At 42.1% G+C, this 19,228-nt stretch overlaps 1 protein-coding gene across 2 annotated transcripts in view; it reads right to left on the bottom strand.

Annotated features, from left to right (window-relative positions):
- The window catches only part of CBLB (Cbl proto-oncogene B), a 155,971-nt gene that overhangs the window by 41,710 nt on the left and 95,033 nt on the right, over positions 1-19,228 (bottom strand). For both annotated transcript variants that reach the window (XM_040424917.1, XM_040424918.1), the window contains exons 7-12: positions 15,339-15,426; positions 13,835-13,966; positions 10,038-10,238; positions 9,303-9,488; positions 7,729-8,097; positions 5,063-5,151 (exon numbers count right to left, since the gene is read on the bottom strand). In XM_040424917.1, the coding sequence (XP_040280851.1) occupies positions 5,063-5,151; positions 7,729-8,097; positions 9,303-9,488; positions 10,038-10,238; positions 13,835-13,966; positions 15,339-15,426 (1,065 nt within the window). The remainder of the gene's footprint in view (positions 1-5,062; positions 5,152-7,728; positions 8,098-9,302; positions 9,489-10,037; positions 10,239-13,834; positions 13,967-15,338; positions 15,427-19,228) is intronic.

The raw sequence follows: 19,228 nt of genomic DNA, 5'->3' as shown, positions 1-19,228 counted from the left end.
TAACTCACCTTAATCCACTTGTTAGCGTAGCCCGGCTTCTCTTCTGTCTTCTTTTGTGAGGAATAGGACCTTTGATGACGTCACTACGTTCATCACATGGTCCATCACATGATCCATCACCATGGACTTTCATTACTTTGTATACCCACATTTTTATTCTGTAGGTCTTGTGCAGGGAATAATGGACAGAAACATGAAAAAATACTCAAAAATATCTACCGTAATTTTCAAATATTATTTACGCAAAAAATTAATCCTGTAACGAATCCTGCACAGATGACTCCAAGTATAGGTATATGGTCTAACTTATGAGACAAAGCCCTGATACAGAAGTATATTCGCACTCTCTCAGGAAGTTTTACAGATAAGGAAACTATATTCCAGTTTGCTGTCACAGTACAGGGTTGGGTTTTAGAACAGCAGCACAAACCAGTTGAGTAAGTACAATGATGGGGGCTGTGCCAATAGAATTTAAGGGGGACAGACAGAAAAGGGTTAGTAACAAACCCATTTCAGCCAAACAAGGCTGTACTGGGGTGTCAGATTAGTTCTTTCCCATAATCTCACTTTTTCAGGAGGGGGATATTATAGCATCTAGTACCCTAGTAAAGTTTCATGCAATAAAATGTCTTCCCTGTGAACAACATGACAGGCTATCACAATGGTCACGTTATTGGAACATGATCCAATCAAGTCCCTAAGGGGACATGCACACGACCGTATGTATTTTGCGGTCCGCAAAAACCGGCTTCGCAAAAAATTTGGATGATATCTAACAGAACAGTCCTATCCTTGTCCGTAATACAGTCAATAATAGGGAAAAAAAAATTGCGGAACGGAAATACGGACTTACGGAAGTGGAATGCACACGGAATAACTTCAGGTTTTTTTTTGCGGACCCATTTAAACGAATGGTTCGGCATGCGGTCCGCCAAAAGAAACGGAACGGACACAGAAAGAAAAACGTTTGTGTGCATGAGCCCTAAGATAGTGACCAGGACCTGAGGCTGAGGGTATCTAACCGCAGGTAAACACACTGTAGGTGTAAGGCCTAGTTCACCCAAACTTTTTTTTTTGCGAGTGTACAGGCCGTTTTTTTGTGTTCCGTATACGGTCCGCATACGGAACCATTCATTTCAATGGTTCCGCATTAAAAACGTTATGTGTTCCGTAAGCATTCCGTTCCCGTATTTCCGTTTTTCCGTGCAAAGATAGAACATGTCCTATATTTGGCCACAAATCACGTTCCGTGGCTTCATTCAAGTCAATGGGTCCGCAAAAAAAACGGAACACATACGGAAATCCATCCGTATGTCTTCCGTATCCGTTCTTGCTGAACCATCTATTGAACATGTTATGCCCAGCCCAATTTTTTCTATGTAATTACTGTATACTGTACATGGCATATGGAAAAACGGAACGGAAAAAACAGAAAGGAAACGGAAACACAACGGAACTCAAAAACGGAACAACGGATCTGTGAAAAACGGACCGCAAAAAACTATAAAAGCCATACGTTCGTGTGAACTAGGCCTAAGCCTCAGCAAAAGTGAATGTAGGTCTACATTGGGTGGTAATGAAGTGGTTAAAGGCCTTAAAACGCTAATAATTATTTCTTTCATGTCATTTCTTTTTCATGGCACACCATTTACAAGGATAGTCAGTGCCTGGTAGGCTTGTGCACATTGAGCACTACTTATACGGCCCAGTAACACGTATTCCATAAAAAAACTATCAAAGACACAAACTAACCCTTACAAAAAGTTCTATCTACCCAACATGTGCCATATCACTAGGAAAACAAAAGCCCTTACATGGATGAATACATTTTCACACATGATGTAAATATGGTCATACACCAGTATATATATCACAGGTTACAGCGACCACCAAAAGTACAGTCAAAATTTATTTTGCCAATTTATTATCAGTTCAGAAGTGAACCCAAAAGTGACAACCAATACGTCTACGCTTCCTGTTGTCACTTTTACAAAAATGGCCATGGTGGGAAAACTTCTGATTTACTTGTATGTGGCCAATTTTATGTGAAAATAAACCTTAAAACAATGAATACAATTCATAATGGCTTCTTTTACCTGCACGTGTGAAGCACAGGACTGAAGAGCGAGGAGATTTGCAGAACAAAACCGTTTTCTGGACTTTAAGAGTCATAAGGAGCCAGTGTTGACCCCATGGTATCACAGGTGCTGGGGCGCTCTAGTGAGTGCTGCAGCATCCTCGCAACGTACCAAGCACAGTGCTGTCCATAGGATAGCAACCGTACCCGGTATTGCAGCTCTGCCCCCTTTACCTAAATAGGATTGTGCTGCGCCAAGGCCATCTGACCGATGACTAAGACATCTCATTAGTAATAAACACCCGGACAACCCCTTAAACTATACCTTTCTGCAGTTCCACTGAAGCACCATGTGAGCGGATGTTCTCAATTTCAATGGTCAGTCTGGAAGGCAGGGAATCCCACACTTTGGTGACCATGCAGCAGCACCAGCTATTAGTAAAGAGGGGTTTAGTAGCTCACATAAGTACAGCAAACATGCAGGCATAAGCTCAATGCCTGGCAAATGCAGAGCGAAGAGTCAGGTTACTAGCTTTCTTGCTACATTTACAGGATCTGAACTCTTATGAACCCGGTGCTCAGGCACAAAAGCATTACAACTGAATCATTTCAGCAATGAATACCCATAACCCATTATTGCCAGTCATGTAGACCCCTATATGTCCACTGATGCCAGAAAAGTCTGCTGTCCCCTGCAGCTGGCCATTAGAGGGCTGCAGCACTTTGCATCAGGGTCTTCCTCTGAGCTGCCTCATTTTCTCTACTTGGGCAGGACAACCAATGCTTTGATTCTTAGAGCCATTGTGTTCCTAACAAGGCTCATTAAGAGCAGGTGTGGAGCCAAATACACTACTGGACTGCAGCCACATCCTGGCACACAGCAATGACCTGGCACAATCTTCCCCACCGTTCTCCTCTTCTGTGTCATTTTAAGACTCCAGCTGGCGCCCAGTCATTTGGAACGTAATCCCGTTAGCAGCCCACAACTACAGCTGAACAGAAGCAGATTTGCAAAGTGCTGGAAGAACAGTTCACTTTAACAATGTAATCACACTGGCACAAACAGAACGTAAAGAACATGCCTGCTGCTGCTCTAAGTGAAGTGTCAACAACTGATTAAAATAATTCCCATCCTGGCCAGTCCAAAAAGCAGCACGGGCAACAGCAATTAATACTATGACAACTTCTACATCCCTTTTCAATATGCCATAAAGCAGAGTCGCCATGTGTAGACAGGGCGGGAGGTTAGATTTCAATTCAAATTCCCAGTGATCAACTGTTTCCACTCAACTGGAATTAAAGCATTAGCTTCGGAGTCACGCAGAACAGCAAAAGCAGTAAAAATGTGTTTTATCAAAAATCTAAAATACACTGAACACAAAAAAAGTATTGAATCTATTTTTATTTTACCATAAAGACAGCCAATAACCTATAAGAAATGAGAATCTGCGGTAGCATGCACTCCTCCATATAGCAGCAGCTCTATGTCTCCACTGTTGGGCAGCCGAGAGCGGAAGATATAAATACCACGGAGGATTCTTTCTGGTACTTCTAAGGGCTCATTCAGACGCCCGTATCTGTGTGTCCGCATCTGTTCCGCAATTTTGTGGAATGGATGCGGACCCATTCATTTGAATGGTTCAATAGGCCTGAAAAAGATGTGGACAGCACACTGTGTGCTGTACGCATCCACACTTCCATTCCGTGGCCCCGCAAAAAAGATAAAGCATGTCCTATTCTTGTTCACAATTGTGGACAAGGATAGGCATTTTATTTTATATAGGGCTGGCCGTGTGTGTTCCACAAAATGGAGAACATACACGTCTGGTATCCGTGTTTTGCGGATCTGCAAATTGCGGACTGCAAAACACATACGGTCGCCTGAATGAGCCCTTAGGATAGGTCATCAATATCAGATTCGTGAGGGATCAGACATTCCGCACTCTCACTGATCAGCTGGTTCCGGCATTATGTAAACCATATCATTCAATGTTCATCACTATTTGTACTATGGGTGATAAAGCTGACAATGAAATCAGCAGACTTCTTAGGCTCCTAGCGAGCTCCAACTCAACCGGGTCTTGGCCAGGGAAACAAAAATAGTGTCCGTGTACTATTCGTATATCTCGCTCTCCCATTCCTGAATGGGTTAGTCTTGTGGGAAAATCGGACCCAAAAAGTGCATGCTGCTACTTTATTTGCACAGAATGATGGTCTGTGTGGAAAATCGCACATGTGAATTGGCCCTTTGACAATAATGGGTCAGTGTACAGTATGGGTGCTGTCCAAAGTGTAGAAAGGACAGAACCCATACTGGACACTGACCCATTATTGTCAATAGGTCAATTTACATGTGAACCCGGGATACGTTGTTACAATGAGTCCTAATTCTCTACTAAATTTTTTTTTAGAAAGTGAGAAGAAACCTCAGTAGCAGGAACATAACCATTTATCACAGTACTGGCACAAAGAAATGTATTAATACAATGGAAATTACCAACTGGTAAAAAAAATTCTAAATTTTGTGCATGTCCAACTTTGAATCTATATTTTTTTTGTACATTTTTAGTATAAGCTCGATTTGCGGTTATCCTATGTTGGCCTGCCACCTGCAGGCCAACATAGGAACTGCCACTCTAATACGCTGGGTCTCCTCAGAGACTCGGCGTATTAGAACGAAGGGCCAACTTCCCTAATCGCTGCACAGGAGAGTCAGTCATCACTTGGGTTCTCTCATCATTTAGACGACATGCCTGAACACGGCATCTAAAGGCTTAAATGCCTACGACTGGCATTCTTGCTGGTCGCCGACATTAGCTGTGGGCCGCTGCTATTAGAAACAGCAGAAACTCGCTGGCTATGACGCCCGTGAGTGGGAGCCATGTTTAAAAGACTCTCCATGTATGGTACTGGGAGCGAAAAGGGTTAAGGACATATAATCTGGGAAAGTTCTGGTAAATGCCAATGTTCATTTGTAGTTCTTACTTTACTGTAGAGTGAATAGAAATAGATGGTGGAGGTGGAGAAAGTCGGGGAGGCACATCATACTCTTCTACTAGCACATTTGATAAAACCTACAAAAACACATTATAGGCAAATTAGTATGTTTGGACATAAAACACACACATTAAAAAATACATCAGAATAGAAAAATAAAAAGGGGGACATTTATCAAGCCATTTCAATACACCAGTCTTGATCCCCCTACACTGGAGTTGCCTCTTAATAAATTAGTTATATCTTTGGCACTCCATGAGCGAGAAACTCAAGTCTATGCCAGACAAGAGCTGGCGTAGACTTGAGCTATAACTGTTACCAGTGTCTGGTGCAAGTCCAGCAAGCGGTGCGAACCCGTCGCCTCTTCAGAAGAGTGGTTTAAAGCTCAAGTTGCAAATTATAGTGCAAATATGGCATGCGCCATAATGTGAAACTTTTGTACACCACAATTGTGGAGTAAAAGCTTACAGTAATGTCCCCCAATAAGTTTACACAGCACCCATTGGCTTTTTTGCCTTCCACAGTCACCTGTCAGGTTGAACATGGTGTTTCAGCTGCAGGCAGCAGGTTATAGAGCGGGAGGAGCAGGGCAGATTGATATGTAGTTTAACAGGAAAATATTCAGTAAAACAAAAAATATACTACAGTTTTCAAACCAGCACCTGGATCTGAATACTTTTGTAATTTCATTTAATTAAAAAATTTGCATAGCCACTGAGTTATTCAATAAAATATATCTGTATAGAGCCACCTGCAGTTAGTTTTTTTTATTTTATTTCTTTGACCTGCTCACAGAGAAGGCCGCACATGCTCAGTTTCATCCTTTAACTGCCTCCTAAGCTGTGATAGGGAGAACATGGACACGCCCCCTTAGCTGCAGCAGAAAAGACACTCCCCTTGAGCTGTCAGCTTGATATAAATCTAGCACAATGATGGCGAACCTATGGCACGGCTGCCAGAGGCGGCACTCAGAGCCCTCTCTGTGGGCACTTGCACCCTGGAAAAGTCTATGCCTTATGCCTCCTGCACACGAACGTGTGCACCCCGTGGCCGTGCTGCGGGCCGCAATGCATGAACACCGACCATGGGGCAGCCGCAGTGGATCGCAGACCCATTCACTTTAATGGGTCCACGATCTGCAAAAAGATAGGACATGTTCTATCTTTTTTCGGAACGGAAGTACGGGAAGAAACCCCATGGAAGCACTCCGTAGGGTTCCGTTCCGTACCATTCCGCATCTCCGGATTTGCGGACCCATTAAAGTGAATGGGTCCGTATCCGTGATGCAGAATGCACACGGAACGGTGCCCATGTATTGCGGATCCGCAAATGCGGTCCGCAATATGGCAACGGGACACCTACAGTCATGTGCAGGAGGCCTTAGACTTTTCCTGCCATTCATCAGCTCAGGCGCACTATGAACAGCACAGGCAGCGCACTGAGTGTAAACAGGCTTTTATAGCGAAAAGTACATGGAAGATATACTATACTGGACTGTAGTATTCAGGGGAAATTCCCATGTTGGCACTTTGTGATAAATATGTGGGTTTTGGGGTGCAGTTTGGGCACTCGGTCTCTAAAAGGTTCGCCATCACTGATCTAGCAGAACAATGAACGTCGAGATCTCTGGATCCATGTGAGGTACAGGGCTGGTTCTAGCTTTGTTAGAAAGGGACTGCCATGTACTATATGATGTCTCCATATGTTTTCATTGTGGCTGACTCCAGTTAGTCTTGCACCCCTGACCAGCCTGTCTGCCCCATAGGCGGATTTTAATTAGTGTAAGTATAAAGCTGTAGCCTGCTCTCATTGCATTCACTGGAAGCAGTCTGGCACCAGATGAGGTATAGAATGGGCTCAGCATGCATGTTGGTACCTAATTCCCTTGATTTAATGGAGGCCATTATGGCACAAAAATGGTAAAAGGCAGAGTGGACCCAGCGTGCATGTGGAACCTGCACTCCCTGAATTTTATGGTGGCTATTATGGCACATAACAGGTAGGATTTAGTGTTAGGTTCACGTCTTCTAGAGATCGCCTTGACGTTTGGCAGACAGGCCCAAATAATTTTGTACAAAATGTATTTGCCAAGAATCTCAAATTTACTAAATAAGTGTAGCATTAGCACCAGAATATTTTCTATAACTATGGCATTATTGTACTTTATTTGTGTTTGCGGGGTGCTGTTAATTTTTCCCCCCATTAATTATGGGATAACCCCTTTAAATTCCTTCTCACTCTAGGCTTTGAAGTCAAGGAGGCAGTCCTATCAGTGATTGACAGCCTTACCTCTATGACTGTGTATACAGAGATAGCTGTCAATCACTGATAGGACCGCCTCCTTGACTTCAAAGCCCAGAATGAACAGGAATTTACATGAATGAAATAAGTTACACTGAATCTCTTTCTAAAAAAAAAAATATATATATATATATATATATATATATACACATCAATCTGCTGAGCTGCCCCACTGTATAACATAGTGCCAGTAGCTTACCTTGCATTTTCATTGTGACAGGTTCCCTTTAAGACAAATGTTGAAGGGTATCACAGTGTGCTCCATAGTTACGAGAAAAAGCTGTATGGTTTGTATTTCTTCAAATATACTGTGATAGTAGTATCTTACAATCAAAACGAAACAGAATCCTTACCCTAACACTTTCTGAAGGTAAATCATGATGCTTATGAAGTTTGTGCATGAATCTTGCCTCAGAACTCAAATGTTTCATATGCCTCCCGTTTATAATGGAGTTTGCAGTTTTTCCAAGTTTAGGAGAGCCATCAAGTGTTAGACGACAAGCAGCTAAGTGACTGGCACCAGAAATGTCTCTAGGACACCAGGCTTCAAGGGGCATTGGCTGGTCTCTACAAGGCACATTTTCCATATGATGTACATGTCTACACATTCGGCTGTCAGGTGGGATTGGAGGTGGTCTTTCTGGCGGGGGTGGAGGTTCTCTTAAAGGAGGCGGTGGTGCAGGTAACGGTTTATCTTGTTTTCGGACCATGCAAGGAGACGACTGAAACACAAAAACATTAACACATTAGGCTATACAGTACATTGTACTTATTCCAAAATTACATAGCTAACGTGGCTATTAATGTTACTTTATATATACACCTTTCAATCGGTAATATACTTTATGTATCTGTGTGTTCTGTATTGTGTTCTACTCCAGTCACATGATCCCTTCCACTCCTAGTTTCACCAACGTCACATCCATTGCTCTGCTCTTCTTTTTTCCAGTCCAGAGAGTTTTACAGCATCTCTCTACTTTACTGATTTGCATGAGCAGTGAGTGCAAGAATCCTTCCCAAAGTCCTGGCCAAGATCCCTCTGTAAAAAGTTTCTGTGCAAGAACTAGGGAAAGGATTCCAGTACTGCCTGCAGACTGCCTATGCAAATAGGTATTGTGGTAACAGGCTCTGAAATCTTTCGGACTGGAAGACAAATAAGTAGTGCAATGGACTAGTGGCAAAAAACACAACCATTTTGACAGCATGGAGTCTATGACAGTTGAAACTGCATGGTGCCACACAGGCGTGCTAAATTGGTGTGGCATAGCGCCACTGTATGACAGCTGTACACCAACAAACTCAATGTAATTCTAGAAGTTGACTGAAGAAACTTGCAGTATCCAGCCCTCGTCAAAGCAGTAAAAATAGCTATTTTTATTCCACCAAGTTAAAAATATCAGCACAAAATATGCATTCATGGGAAGACGCTCTTAGTGCCTTCCTGTGGTGCAGATTTTTGGCTGATGAGGTTTCTAAATTGATGGAATAAAAATTGCTGTTTTTAATGCTCGGGCTGGACACTGCAAGTTTCTACAGTCAAGTTCTACTGCTCGTAGCAAACATGGAGGTTCTCCTGCACGTTCTGTTATTTGATACATGAGGTGGATTCTCATACAGGGAGCTGATAAACCCGTTTGGGACTTAATTCTAGAAGTGGCCTACCTCAGGTAACCCCTAGCAAATGTTGCTCTAGCATTGAGAGGTAAGGTCAACCTGATGTAGAAGAAAATCTTCAACTTCAAAACATCTAAGCTTTGTTATAGGAACTTTGGGAATACTGAAAAGAAACTACCTAAGCTGAACAGTTTTGCATGAAAAGATATAGCTTGACGTGATATTAATATCCTTGATTTATGGTTTCAGTTACTTGCTATGTACAATAAGTTACTCACAGCACAATATGCTCCTCACCCCATCTGAAGTTTACCTTTGGTGACCCAGTAGGACTGGCACAAGGAGACCGAGCAACTCCTTTATGAATTAGATCCAGTCGAGGAGGAACTGGTGGTAGGTTAAGGTGAGGGATTTGTAGAGGATCAGGGGGAGTTTTTTTTCTTTGGGAAATGGGAGAAGAACCTGGAGAGGTCACCGGTGAATTTAGTCTCTCATTCATCTACAAAAGAAAAGTCATTACTCATAAATAGTTAGGCATATGTTGTGAAGTGTTTTTAAAAGGATTCATCGATTTTGGTTTGTTAGGAGGGTTCAAAATTCCAAAGCATGTGAAATGTGCGAAGAGCAAATGCAATGATTATTAAAAACACGTTAATGTACAGTAAATGTATGAGAAATACTATATGCATAAAGTATGGACAATTAAAGTAAGAATCAGAGTAGCAAACAAGGCCTGTTCAGAGGAATGAATCTAAGTTCTGTGGCACTGTAATATCTGAATATCCTAAAAACTGTGGTTTACAACTGCATTGTGCGAGCAGAAATAAAAAAATAAAAAAAATCTATTCACCACAATGTAAGGTTTGACTGCTATAGTAAACTACAGGGGGCACAAAACGCATGTGCTAGGGCAGGAGCACATGAAATCTACTCACTCATTCCATGCATGTACTCGCTGTATAAGAATGAGGTGTGCTGCCAGCTTAGTTCCTTGGTGTAGCCAAATATACATGTTTAGGAATAAGTTAATATATTATAATGGCGTTACCTTTCTCACACAGGCAAGTCGGTTCATTATCAAGCATTCTTCTCGCTCATCATCATCATCAAAATCCAGCATGGGCGTACATAAACTATCAAAGTGACTACTACTCCTGCCCTCATCTCTTGGATCAAAAGGATCAACTATAATTGGTTCTGTACCCTTGATTTCACAACGGCAGAAAGGACATCCCTGTCCGTCAGATTCCTGCAAGAAACAAATCAAAGTCAAACGTGTAGTGTATAAAATCAATTGCAATGCATATTAAAAAGGGAAAAAAAGGACATTCTTACCAGGCAAGGCATTTGCAGATATTGTTTAATCTGTATTGCAATAGTTCTACTGGCTCTGGTACTATGAACGATGAATCTCCAACCACACCACCATTTTTCTTGATGTGGCACGATACTTAGATAATTGATATATCGAGAAGAGCGTTTCAGACTCCAGTCTTGATCCACTTTGCGCTGGAGTGATACTGTATGTGCCCAATTTATTAAGAGGTGCAGGATATGCCTGCGCAGGCTATAAGCTAGCGTAGACTTGGGATATGATTTACACCAGTAAAGAGTAACATGTGCCAGGCGGTGGAAGCCACATACCTCTTACTAAGTCTCGCACACTATTTTTAAGTAAAGTGTCGAGTGTGTGTACAAGAGCTAAAGGTTGCACTTTTTGCGCAAAAATGTATACTTTTTTTCCCACCACAAACCTGGTGTAGTAGCTTTGATAGGGTACAATGTGAGGCTTCCAAATATAGGTGTGCGCATATGGCCTCAAAAAGGTACATTAAAAAGGTAAATTTATAATATAAGGACCACATTTGCTGCTAATTTTGTATATTTGTTATGTACAAAGTCCTTTATATTGAATAATTGAGAAATCTGAACAACTAGTAATGGAATTCAAATTTATACAAAAGGTCTTATTCCTTGCATCTATTAGAGGAATTGGTAATTTTATGGGCACGATACATTTACAGATCGCATATCTAGTTTTGGCTGCCAAGTAGTTTAAAACATATGTAAACCAGATGACTGTCAGGAAATGCTTAGCGTGCAGCCTATGTACTAAGTGAAACCAGGCGTTTCTTTTTTAATGGACATAGACAGTTTCCCTATGCTCCATCTTCATAGCAATTCTAATGCAGATACATACATAGGTTTCATTTTTCATTACACATGCAGTCTACTGTTGGACAATATCGGAATAGTGTGCAAAATAGGAATCAATCACACAAGTATGATAAAACACTGCTTGCCACATCATCATCCTGGTAAGGTGGCCCAGGTCTGGCATTCATTACAAGGTATGAGTGCCACACGTGCACACACCTACTGAAATGAAAAGCTGAAATATCCAGAATCTGCCATCTCATCTGTTATTGTGGCCTATATTAAAAATGAAGAGAGTTTCTAAAATATGAACAAAAAAAGGAAAAAAGGAAAAAAGGTTTACTACCTATTTAAAAAAGTCATCTTTACAGGGGTTATCCAAGACTATAAGAGACCTCAGAGATTGGCCAACCCGTGGTGGTGATCATACTTACCTGGTCCCCACCACTGGGTTTGGTCTCCACTGCTCCACAACTAGCTCTTCATCTCCCTCCAGCGCTGAAATCAACATCCTTGATGGGGGGGGGGGGGGGGGGGGGGATGTGACTGCTGCAGCCAATCGCTGGCCGCAATGGTGACCTGCTCCTCTTGCTTTACCAGGTAGGTATGATCACCACCACTAGTCGGCCACTCTGGGAGTTTTGTCTTACTTTTGGATAACCCCTTTAAGGAAGAAGTAACACATAAAAGTCTCCATACATCTCACAAGACTGCCACGTATTCATTTTATTGAAGTACCAGACTAATGAATGCACTGTCCCAGTCAGATGGTGATATGGATTACTCCTCTATAAAAACATTTCATCCATGCTAATTTCTTAACATATCTTTATAGAGGTTTGAGCTTTCTTTTACTATAGCAGAAGTTCAAACAGATCATAGATCCAATGTCGATTTGTTCAAATACTTCGATTTGAAGGCTGTTTCTGTCGCACAAGAATTCGGTGAATTCCTACTGTATTCATACCTGTGTATTTAAAAAAATATTAAAAATAGCAATCTGAACAAGCCACGGAGCCAAAACATTTTAATACTGTACGGAAACAGCATTAAAATCAAAGTGTTTGAACTAATCGACTTCAGATCTTTTTTGAGCTCCTGCTAGGCTATTTTTGGACTCCAAAACTACTTTTCTTTGGCAAAAACGCAAGGATATGGTCAGTCCACAAAAATCATACAACTCGACAAAATCTGGATTTCCTTTTAATCAAATATGGGTAACGTGGAATGTTTTGAGGCAGATTTTCCTGCAGGAGTTTGAGCCAATGCCAGAAGTGGAACCAGCAGAAAGGAGAAGGATAAGTCCTTTATATTTCAGATTTAAGCTTTCGGGAAAACTGCCAAGGATGGAGAAATCAAATAACAGAGCTTTATAGGAATTTTTTTCTTCATAACAACCTCTCCTATATCTATATGGCAAGACAAGGAAGTTCTGAAATTTTTGCGATTGGCACATCAATTCTGGGTTCTGTTGTGAATCATGTTCAGCAAATGGAAAGCAAACGTTTTTTTGGCTCTGCCTAAGTGGATATATTTTCTGTAAATTCAGAAATCAAGATTGGAAAACAAGAGTGGACCACTAGAAGTAAAAAACTTGTTTCAGAACATTCAGCATTTTCTGCATGATCAGCAAAATTTTATATTAAAAGGGTTTGGCCGACCCCTGCAATTTTAGATATGGCCGCAAAAGTGCTCAACCTAAAGAAATAAAGCAGCTCCCCAGTGTCATCTCACAGCACTGAAGGTCCCCACTCTGCTGCTTATGACGCTCCGGGGACCAAATATAGTGATATCCTGTTTGTCGTCACATGCACCACTACAGCCATTCGCTGGTCTTAGCAGTGATGTGTCCCCAAATGGCACATGACTTCTGAGGGCAGTGTTTGGGCGTCACACTTCCGGTCCACAACTAAACAACTAAAATTGTTTAGACAACTCCTATAAATCCACCATGAAGACAGCAGACACCATTTTTTACTTCACTTTGTTTTTATGATGTAATAAATGGTAATATCTGAATGTTATTACTTGTTTAACAACAACCTACCCTGTCATCTGCATTATACAGACCAGTAATCTGCTATCCCACCTGTCATGGAGTATAATAAAGAACTGGAAACGGTAAGGCGAACAGGGAATTTAACTCCCCTCTCTCAGGTCCTGAAGGCACCATGGAAAATTAGTGTAAAGTCCTGTAATATGGACAATAGGCCTATTGTGCTGCTTAAGAAATTAGAAAGATTCCATCAAGTACCCCTAACTTCTCAGAGCCTATGTTTCTTTCGGAGAGGCAGGGACTGTATTTGCTGCAGTTTATTTTCTGTAAGGTCCTGTTCACAGTTGAGGAGTTCATAAAGCTGTGTTTGGAAAAGGATCAGATACTATAACTGAATACTAACAGATAATATTTTGGCAATAGTTTTTTTTTTTTTTATAGATTATATATATATATATATATATATATATATATAGTGATCAAACAAAAGAAATTACATTTCTTTTTATATTAAAAAATAACCTGCTAACATTGCCAATATTTTCTACAGTACTTCAAGATAACCAACTATGCAATACAAAAACATACTGCAATCCAGCCTAACATTGTTAACACAATACCATCTGCTGACATAAAGCTGAGAAGCCTCCAATTTTAAAGTTAGATGTGAGTGTAATGTGTAATGACAGTACCTGCCAAGATGTGAGACATGAAGTACACATCAAATGTCCACACGGCTCAATCTTCACATCTTTGTCATTTTCTGCACATATTTTACACAGCTGAAACGTTGAGCCCATTTCACAGTACAACTCATATTGTTCCTGAAGGGAATGAAATCGTCAGAATATCAATACAAATAGCAGATTTATTAGTCCAGTCTGATATTCAGACAGTGTTAACTTCGGCCAGGCAGTCTAAAGACGTCCCAAATGTATCAAAGTAGCTCCTGCTGGATGATATATTTGGTGCTTTAGGCTGGGAGGTAAAGTCGACACATTACCTTTAGGCCTCCTGCACACGACCGTTTTTTTCCCCCGTTTACTGGCCGTTTTTTGCATTCCGTATACGGTCCGTATACGGAACCATTCATTTCAATGGTTCCGCAAAAAAAACGGAATGTACTCTGTATGCATTCTGTTTCCGTATTTCCGTTCCATTTAAAGATAGAACATGTCCTATTATTGTCCGCAAATCACGTTCCGTGGCTCCATTCAAGTCAATGGGTCCGCCAAAAAACGGAACACATACGGAAATGCATCCGTATGTCTTCCGTTTCCGTTCTTTGCGGAACCATCTATTGAAAATGTTATGCCCAGCCCAATTTTATCTATACAATTACTGTATACTGTATATGCCATACGGAAAAACAGAACGGAAAAACGGAACAGACACGGAAACACAACGGAAACAAAAAACGGATCCGTGAAAAACGGACCGCAAAACACTGAAAAAGTCATACGGTGGTGTGCAGGAGGCCTTATTCTGAAGGTCAGTACAAATACAGCGATTACAAATTTACATAGTTTGCAATGTTTTATTACATTTAAAGGGCATAAAAGAAACTTTACTATGGCAGGCCTGGTAGCCTTCAAAAGGGCTCAGGCTACCATAGCAATTGAACGGTGCCTGAGATTTCATCATGGGGGAGGGTGTTCTGACACCTGAGGGAGCCCTCTGCCTAGAAATGATCAAACTCGGATGCCGTGGTCACAATTGACCACAGCATATGAAGGATTAACTGTCTGTGAATGGAGTGGTCTCAAATCACGGACACTACAAATGTTCAGCTCCTGAGCAGGCTCCGTGTTTAAAGCCATGACATCCACTGTATGCGTGGAAAATGTTGCATTTATCATGTTCCTTGTTCTTTCACTACTACTCCTAATAGGATCTTATTAAGAGTAAGTTTACACACAGTAATTAACTACTTTACTCACTTCTCTTAAATTTACACAGTGTGGAGATCTATATATATCGGGTTGAATGTTGGTCAGGTTTGATAGGGTAATCCTATGTTTAGGTGACAATGAATAGATGGTCTTGCCTGCTGAAGTCAAATGCTCTGGTGTCCTTTTGAGATCACTCACACATTTGGTTTAGAATACCATTCATACCGTTTTTACAACCTAAAATGTGATAAATAGCTGGAAGGCTTTCCTAATCAGAATAAAAAGCAGAAATGAAAGCAGATACCTGGGTAACTTTGATGTGATCATGTGGTGTGGGCTCACATAGACCTGTCAGATCTGGATTGTAGCTTCGTCCATCAGGATACAGGTAACTGGAAATGCAAAAACAAGTCGATCACACACAAGTAGTAGCAGTACAACGCTGAGCAGAATAAAAAGGAAACCAGGCTAAAAGCTGGCCAGCACGGCTGAATGCATTGGTCATTAGTGACTTAAAGGTGTTGTCTGCTTTTTTTTATATCGATGACCTATCCTCAGGATAGGTCATCAATATCAGAAAAGTGGCTGTAAGATTCTCCTTGCAGAGAGTCCATAAAGTGGTCTCACCGGCTGCACACAGTGATTGCTTCTCCTGTATGTATAAGGAGGGGGGGACTACCCGCTAGAATGTAGGCACTGAGAAATGAGCCTAAAAGCATTAAAAGAGCAATAGAGTATTAAAATAAGCTTATGCTGCACAGTTTGAAAGGACACATTGCTCTTCAGAGGTCCATACAAGGCGGCTGCAATAAAGAATACAAATTTGCAATGCATTAGAAGAGGCATATGTTAACATAAAACATACAGCACATAATACAGAACGAATAGGTGTCAAACACCATAGTAAAGTGCTAAACTTTATACACCCCTTTCGGTCATCTAGGTTTTGAATGACATCATAATAAAGTTAAAGAGGTTCTGCAGTTTTTTTAAACTGATGATCTATCCTCTGGATAGATCATCAGCATCTGATCAGCGGGGGTCCGACACCCAGGACCCCCGCCTATCAGCTGTTTGAGAAGGCAGCGGCGCTGGCAGTAGCGGCGCGGCCTTCTCACTGTTTACCGCAGGCCCAGTGACGTCACGACTAGTATCAATGTCCTGGTTCTGTTCATTTAAATGGAGCGGTCACCCAGAAAAAGACAAGGGAGCAGCGAGTACAACCAGCGTCTTATAAGGCTACTTTCACACCTGCGTTCAGGTGTCCGCTCGTGCGCTCCGTTTGAAGGGGCTCACAAGCGGCCCTGAACGCAGCCGTCCAGCCCTGATGCATTCTCAGTGGAGGCGGATCCACTGAGAATGCATCCGCCTGCCAGCGCTCAGGCTCCGCTCCGCTCAGCAGGCAGACACCTGAACGCTGCTTGCAGCGTTCGGGTGTCCGCCTGGCCGTGCGGAGGCAAGCGGATCTGTCCAGACTTATAATGGAAGTCAATGGGGACGGATCCGCTTGAAGATGACACCATATGGCTCAATCTTCAAGCGGATCCGTCCCCCATTGACTTTCAATGTAAAGTCTGAACAGATCCGCTCAGGCTACTTTCAGACTTAGAAATTTTTCTAAGTTATAATGCAGACGGATCCGTTCTGAACGGATGCAAACGTCTGCATTATAGGAGCGGATCCGTCTGATGAAACATCAGACGGACCCGCTCCGAACGCTAGTGTGAAAGTAGCCTAAAGTAAAAAAAAAAAAAAATGGCAAAAAATGTATGGGTTTTATCTGTGACAAAATAGAGTTGTTGCGATACCAAAAGTTTGATTAGGTTTCGATACCATATAAAAGTATTGCGATACTAGACATGCGAAAAAAATAAAACAAAAAAGCCACGTGCATTCTGCATTTAAAAAAATGGCAAATCGTGCAGATTTTTTTATATTTTAATAGTTTGGACTTTTCGGACGTGGCGATGTTTATTTATTTATTGGATATATATTTTATATGTAAAATTGGGAAAGGGGGCAGTGCTCCAGACTAAAAAATATACCTAGTAGCCATTGGCTCCTGAACTGAAATATTTAGGAGCCAAATCGAAACCGAATCAAAATGTGGGTATCGTAACAACGCTACGCCGATCAGATCGGCGTAGGGTTGTTTCGATACCAAAATTTTGATTCGCTTTCATCACCAAAAAAAAAAGTATTGCGATACTCAATACCACGCGAAAAAAAAAAAAACACCAAAAAAAAGCTGCGTGCATTTCGCATTTTATGAAACATTCGGCCCATAATAGAACAGTCCTATCCTATTTTTTGGGGCGACAAGGTGACTAAAAAATGTCGAATCGCATGGTTTTTATTTATTTATTTCTGTTACGGCGCTCACCGCATAGGAGATATTTTTTAATAATTTAATAGTTTGGACTTTTCGGACGCAGCACTATGTAATAATTTATTTATTTATTGTTTATAGATTTTATATGTAAAATTGGGAAAGGGGGGATATAAACTTAATATTTTAGGGTACTTTCACACTAGCGTTTTTCTTTTCCGGCATAGAGTTCCGTCCTAGGGGCTCTATACCGGAAAATAACTGATCAGGCAAAAGATAAAACCGCAGCATGCTACGGTTTTATCTCCCGCAAAAAAAACTGAAGACTTGCCTGAATGCCAGATCCGGCATTTTTTCCCATAGGAATGTATTAGTGCTGGATCCGGCTTTCAAAATACTGGAATGCCGGATCCGTCCTTCCGGTCTGCGCATGCGCAGACCGGTAAAGATGTGTAAAAAGATACAAGACGGATCCGTCTGTCCGCATGACAAGCGGAGAGACGGATTCGTTCTTGCAATGCATTCGTGAGATGGATCCGCATCCGGATGCGTCTCACAAATGCATTTAGTCACATCCAGATCGGCGGATCCGGCAGGCGCAAGTGTGAAAGTAGCCTTAGGCCTCTTTCCGACGGTCGTCACGTTTTGGCTCCGGATGCGTCCCGGGTGCATTGCGGCAAACCCACGCGGGTAGGTACGCAATTGCAGTCAGTTTTTACTGCGATTGCGTTCCGTTGTTCAGTTTTTATTGCGTCGGTGCAATGTGTTTTGCACGCGCATAATAAAAAACTGACTGTGGTACCCAGACCCAAACTTCTTCACAGAAGTTCAGATTTGGGTTCAAGGTTGTGTAGATGTAATTATTTTCCCTTATAACATGGTTTAAGGGAAAATAATAGTATTCTTAAAACAGAATGCTTAGTACAATAGGGCTGGAGGGGTTAAACAAAAAAAAAAAATGTAACTCACCTTAATCCACTTGTTCGCGCAGCCCGACTTCTCTTCTGTCTTCATCTGTAAGGAAAAGGACCTGTGGTGACGTCACTGCGCTCATCACATGGTCCATCACATGATCCATCACTATGGTAATAGACCATGTGATGAGCTCAGTGACATCACCACAGGTCCTTTGACAGTTCCTGAAGAAAGAACAGGAGACCGGCAGCTACGCGATCAATTGGAGGAGGTGAGTTAATTATTTATTTTTTAACCCTCATTGGCACTGCGCCACCAATGTTTATTATACTGGGGTGTTGGGGGTGGGGGGTCGCACTGCGCAACCAATGTTTATTATTATACTGGGGTGTTTGGGGGAGGGGGGGGCGGCTGCACTGCGCCACCAATGAAGATAACTGACTTGTTAATACAAATACAGGAGGCGGGTGCCAGAATCAAATAGCCGGCACCCGACCTCTATGATAGGGAGTTGCGATCCGCTGCAGTTAACCCCTCAGGTGCCGCACCTGAGGGGTTAACTGCCGCTGATCACAACTCCCTGTCAGAGGCAGGATGCCGCCTATGCGATTTTGCTGCCGGCACCTGCCTCCTGTATTAAAAGTTAAAGACGACCTTATATGGGTTCAGACTTTGTTTAAGCAGCAGGCTACATAGAGCGGCGCCCAGGGATGTCCCAGCACTTACTATTATTCCTGGGCGCCGCTCCGTTCGCCCGCTGTGCGCCTATGCCCCATTACTGTCTCCTGCTCTATATGCTAATTACTATCGGAGAAATGGGGAGGAGACAGCAGCTTCTATAGTGGGCGTTCCTTCTCCCTGCGCTGCGATTGGACAGCGCTACAGCCAGGAGAGAAGGAATGCCCACTAGGGAAGCTGCTGTCTCCTCCCCCTCCGATAGTAATTAGCAT

The sequence above is a fragment of the Bufo bufo genome, chromosome 3 (assembly GCF_905171765.1).
Source record: "Bufo bufo chromosome 3, aBufBuf1.1, whole genome shotgun sequence".
NCBI lineage: Eukaryota > Metazoa > Chordata > Amphibia > Anura > Bufonidae > Bufo > Bufo bufo.
Note: the sequence above shows the minus strand (reverse complement) of the source record. Positions and strands in the feature narration are given on the sequence as shown.